General features: G+C 42.8%; 1 protein-coding gene across 1 annotated transcript; it reads right to left on the bottom strand.

Moving 5' to 3' along the window:
- Window positions 1-1198: 1198 nt before the first annotated feature.
- On the bottom strand, window positions 1199-3437 carry LOC124415939 (basic helix-loop-helix neural transcription factor TAP). The gene is made up of 3 exons (XM_046896694.1): window positions 3159-3437; window positions 2608-2809; window positions 1199-2494 (listed from the first exon to the last, which is right to left on the bottom strand). The coding sequence occupies exons 2-3, from the start codon at window positions 2791-2793 to the stop codon at window positions 1970-1972; spliced, it is 711 nt and encodes a 236-aa protein (XP_046752650.1). The 5' UTR covers window positions 2794-2809; window positions 3159-3437; the 3' UTR covers window positions 1199-1969.
- Window positions 3438-6000: the final 2563 nt, after the last annotated feature.

Raw genomic sequence — 6000 nt, 5'->3', positions numbered from 1 at the left:
GATCAAATTCTAAACGCCGTGACCGATGCTACGTGATACAAGTAATAGATTTGTTCGAGCCTGCAGGTCTCGCGCTGTTGATTTAGCTGCTTTGAGGGGGTGGAATTACGCGTTTCGTGTGAAAACTGACTCACTCCGATTAATCGGGGTCCTTGAACAATTTCACATTCTTGTTTTCAAAGTCCGGTAAAAATAAGCGCGAATGAAAATAAGATGAAGCATGAGCTGCACGGAGATAAACAGAACTCTTGAAACGAGTGGCATAGAATTTGCGCAACTATATATAAGAGGGGGAAAATATTATCCTTTCATTTGCACCGACTCGCTCCAGTGCTGTTTTGATAGATCTTTCCAGCCTCCCCTTCGGTTATTGATCGAGTAGCTGACGTCTTCTGTACCATATTTATTTCCCTAACACCTATAAACCTTCTGTGTGAAAAGTGAACGCGCGCGATTCCGTTGTTATGTTAATATTGTTCCTATTTTCCGAAATTCATGTTCGTTTGCCGCAGAATCGATCGTGCTTCGTCATTTCATTCAAACCATTGGATTCCAGAATCGTACTTTGGCACGAAAACTTTCTAGCCCGTGAGACTTAAAAATCGGTTAACAATGCTCTCGCCAAGCCCTGATTTGGCAGCGTTAACATACCGAAGAATTGTAATCCTCCTCAGCGTTTAAAGAGCAACGGGAATCCATTTCAGAGTGGAAACGTAATCTCTCGGATTAACAGTGTAGATGGAATCTCGGGGAAAAATTTGTGATACATCTGCCTTATATAAGGCCGGTAATTCCCGGATAAAGGACACGTGGCTCGGCACGTGTCGGGTAATTCTAGAGTGCGAATTCATTCCTGCAAAGTGTAAACGTGGCGCTTAGTGTTCCTCGAGCAGTGCTTTCCAGCCACTAACAAACGGCTGTCGATATTGATACCTTTGTTTTCCATTGTGAACAGATCAAGCTTTGTGACGACTCGGTCGTGGCGTGATTTAAAAATTGTTCAACGCTCAACAGGCTTTGCAAGAAGTGCATTGTGAGGATGTGGTCATTGATACGGGATCGAATTAGGACATTTAAGGGTGTTGGAACGCCGTATGTTTATAGATAAAATATGATTTATTGGTAAAGTATAAATTCTGTACAATATATATTCCCTGAATTACACAAATTGACAATTCTATCGGGATAAGAGCACTAGTTGAGGCATATTATTTATCATAACTATGATTACTATTATTATTGTTATCATAAAATTCCTTGAAGTGTAAAACAAAAATGAGATCGAGCGTAAATCCGCGTTACGTGAGATCAACTAAAAATATAATGACTAGATCCGAGAGGAACTTAATTAGTACGTAGTAACAGCTAAAAAACATTGTGTGCTTGTCGTTTGGTGATATTTTCAAATTACGAATACAATTCGTTGGATGAATTCTACAGAAATACGAGGTGGAGAAATTTTCGGCTTCTCTTACAGACTGGAAATAGAACGGTAACTCAAAATAGATCTAGACACACATTGCATTCGCACTAATTAGGTTATTAAAATATAACATTCTCTTATAAAATAGATAACGATAATCTTTAGCAATATTACTTTCTTTCGTTTCGTTTCGTTTTTTTTTTTTTGTTTTTTTTTACAATCGTATTAGCCCAATAAAGGCGACAACCGCATATATTGTTCCCGGTTCCAAATGATATTGTATTGAAAATTGCGGAAAGCTCCGAACCCATAACTTACTCAAGATATCACGTTATTTTCTCTCTTTACACATAATTATATAATATTCTCTTTCCCGCAAGCTCGAGAATCTCACAAAAAAAGCTTAACTCAAATTTACTGCTCGCGAACTTTTAGCCACAAAATGGCGGACATCAACGCTCTTCTTAACGGTTCTCGGTTTCATGGACCGCCAACGAGATTCTGATCAACACATCACAAATCGCGCTACCGCATCTTGCAATCGTTTTACAAACACTGATACATGTTGGTATGGTGTCCCATGGCGTGGTGATGGGTCGCTGGCAAAACGTGGGGCGAATGATGTCCGTAGACCCGCTGTTCGTAGCAGGGCTGATACTGGACCGGTGGACTGATGCTTTGGTCGCTGTAGCAATCGTACTCCTGCCATTCGGGCATGAATCTCTCCTGCGGATATGGGAACGCCGAATGAGCGGGGCCCAGACGTTTTTGAGCCGCGACGGCGCAGCTTCCGGTTGAAGATGTGATCATGTTTCCGTTCTCGCCGATGCTAACTGTCACGTTTCCCACGTTCAGGGTTATCTCACCAGCCTCAGAGTTTCCCAGGGTCTGCGACAAGGCCCATATGTAGTTGTGGGCGAAACGGAGCGTCTCGATTTTCGTCAGCTTGGTATCCTCGGGGAAAGTGGGGAGCGCCAGACGAAGACGTTCCAGAGCGTCGTTCAGGGTGTGCATTCGGTGTCGTTCTCGATCGTTCGCTTTTATGCGACGGTTACGTTTCAGCCGAAGGACCTGCGGATTTTTTAAACGTTATGAGTGGTCCTTGAGTATTTTGGTCTTGTTCCAAGTTTTATGGTTCGACTTCTTAATTGAACGATACTAAGTACAAGTGAAAGATAACTCACCTGAGTCGGACTCTTGCATCGCGTGCCACGCGATTTTTTCCGTTTCTCTTCCTTGACGGTGGGGAAAAGAGCGTCGGTGGGTGACTCGTGTTTCGGGGATTCGAAGCTCACGTCAAAGCCGGAGTCAGATGAGCTTGAAAGCTCGTCAAAGCCTCCCTCGCTGCAGAATGAATATTCCGATGACATTGTAGTGGGGCTTATTCTGAAACAAAAGGGTGAGGAAATACTTGAATGAAGGAAGATGTCAGACGTCAAGCCTTGAGTTTCGAGTATCTCAAGGAGTGAATTTTGGCCGAGAAAATTTTTGTCGGTATGTCACAATATAACTGTGATCACTTTTTATTAACGAATAAATTCAATATGATTACCGCAAGCAAAAATATATTTCTATTTTCAGTGTCAGCATTTTATTTCTACATTTATCCTGAATATCGAAAACAGTTGTTTCGATTTTCAATTTTCCCAACCATTATTACTGCCGAAGATTGCTTTACCAGATCGGAAAATTCTAAACAAAAAACAAAACTATAATATCCTCTCCTCATGCTCACCTGGATCGAAAAATCGTGTAAAGTAAATATCCGACAGAGAGATATATCCCTTCGTTATAAATATTTCACCACACACCGTAAAACGATTCAAAAATTATCAGCCAAGTTTGAGAAAACAAATGGCGCACTGTCAGCAGAATGGCGAAATTTCGTTCAGACACATGGCGCTTGTATGCGAGCTGATGAAGGAATAGGCGAAGCTACACGATGATCTTCTCTCACTTGGTTCGCGTGCGCATCGATTAAGGTCCGAAAGAACGAACGAACGAACGAGAAAAGGACCACCGATCTATACGGGGTACGGCCTAGCACTGTGCATGTGCTTAAGGGCTGTAAGGGCATATATACACCCCCCGAGCCCTTTGCCCCCTCCACGCCGCACGACCACCATACACCACGGGGCACCACCATGCCGGCTCCGGCTCACCCCATAATCAGTGGTGGAGGGGTACCCGCTACCCGCTGCCCCCCCTCTTTCGTTCTTCGTTCCGTAGACGCGTGCCGTTTGGGGCGCGTGGATGCAGAGAAATAGCTTGTTAGCGGATTAGAGGTTTTGAGGTCGGTCTTTCGGACTTCGTGTTATTACTGGCGGATGCAATAGCCTCTTTAAATACGCGACTTTTGTCTAATGCGCGGTTTTTTGGATGGATTTAAAGCCGGATCACGTGACCGGAAGTCGAGACAATTGCACCGGCTATATACTCGTGAGTTTGGGGATTTTGTTATTACACTGTTCAAATGTTCTGAAAAAGCCACCTTATATTTTAGAGTTGATTTAATCACGGTTGTTCAACAGCTGCTCGATGGAACGAGTCTCTCTATACGGTTACATCCGGAAGTTCCAAATGAACTGGGAACTCCAATTAAGCGAGAAAGTTATAGTCACTCACCGGTCATAGACTATCGACGGATCTGCAAAAATTATTCTGATACAGTTGTCAGTGTTCGTTATGGATAAGCAATGAAAACGGTGAAAGCTAAGGAAGTGAGCACACCTACCTGGGTATAAGGTACATTTAATGTGCGTAGGTACCTAAGAGATTTTATCTTGCGATCTGACACGTGACCGCTCTATAATCCGAGTTTGTGGTCAGCTTTCGGAATGACACCAAGATCCGGGAAATCCAGATCTCCAGGATATCGAAATTTAACGTTCTTCTAAATACTGCGGGTAACATTATAGATTATATGATTTTATATCTATAAATACACCTTTTCTATCGAGGACGGAAAATCCCTCGAGGCTTCCTCTTATCCTGTAAATCCTTAAGTCCTCCGCTATCGAGATCCGGACTCGACCTTTTTTCCTGGGCTTCGAGGGGCTGGCAGGATATCAGGAAGTTGGAGGTATAATTAGTGCCTCGGCAATCCACCCCTGCAGAACTAATTCCCTGTTATTAGAACCAGGCGTTAGGGAAACGCCGTGCGGTAAACTTGGACAATTAATATTTTCTTATTGTTAGGCATGCTCTGGTGCTGGCCGAACTTGGGACAGTTTTTTTCAGGACTCATTCATTCCATCCTATGAATTCTCCGAAGGATTGATAAGCCCTTTTTTCGGGGATACATCCGCGCAACGCAAAGCTTCGAGGTAGAATACTTATTTGTGATATCGGATCTGGATCATTTTCAGGACCCGCAAGTAGGTACGAGCGGAGAAATTAATAAGGACTTATCGGGTGCGTGTAGGTACTCTGTGTGCTCATGGTGAATGTTCGAGATACGGTTCTGCGCCATATGTCAGTGTTTGGGGCCTCTACAAATATGTGTGTACAGTGTTCGAAATTTTAATGATGATATACCCAGACTTTACGATTCTCTGTTTTTGTCCCGGAAGTCGTTGTGCAGTGATAATCTCCTCACTGTACTGGCAGGACAGACAGATCGGCACAATACAGGTTTCTGATAAGTTAGTGGAAATAAATGTCCAACTTTTAAAAATAGAGATTCTGTGATTGCGCAGCAGTACTTGATGAGACAATGGGGAATAGTGATCAAATCTGATTCTGGAATCTCGGTCAACGCTGTGTTTGTTTTTTTAAATTAATTCTATGGCGATACAAGAAAGTTTCAATGGACGTTTCACTTCTTCCAGACACGAGGGCACTGATTAAATTTTTCATTCTTTATTAATTGAACAGTTCTTACCTTGAAAAAGGAGCTTACGGCAACGCGTAATAATCTCTTCGAATAATGGCACAGTTTTACTCCTCGGCGAACGATCCCGGCTGATATCAGAACGAAAATAAGTAAAAGTGGACGATAATCTAATAAAGCTAACGGGGGCCATATGTCGCATCCACTAATCAGCTGATAATGTCGGTGGATTGCTATAGAAACGTGCAGGTAGAGTTACTGGAAAATTTTCGTACGTCAAGATAAAACGCTTGCTTCAATAGTCGGACGGGAAAATTTTGCAAATATTTTATTCAACGCTTGATTGGAAGATTTAATCTCAACGTCATCTATCGCGTCGAAAACCCAATGAATATAACACTGAATCCTCCAATCAATGTTTTCGCGTAGCTCGTTATCGTTTCTTGGAAAATTTGGAGCCCCAAACTCGTTTGTGGCAGTTTGTCAATAACCCATGATGGGTTTCGATGTTCGTAATCAAATAAGTGAATGATGATCGCGACGACTTCACGTTTTGAAGGATAGACCCTCTTTTTTTGAGAAACGAGCTTTTGTAAAGTTCCAGTAGACTAAAGGAACTCTCGTTATTCCTGCATCAGTATTGCGAGCCATTTTCCTCGGCGCCACCTGTTCCTTGCCCTAGAACTGGAACATTTCGACTCCGGTCGAGGAGAAACAATGAGGGAGTGTATCGAAACCGATCGAT

The sequence above is a fragment of the Diprion similis genome, chromosome 2 (assembly GCF_021155765.1).
Source record: "Diprion similis isolate iyDipSimi1 chromosome 2, iyDipSimi1.1, whole genome shotgun sequence".
Taxonomy (NCBI): Eukaryota; Metazoa; Arthropoda; class Insecta; order Hymenoptera; family Diprionidae; genus Diprion; species Diprion similis.
The sequence above is the reverse complement of the archived record's forward strand: the minus strand, read 5'-3'. Positions and strand labels throughout refer to the sequence as shown.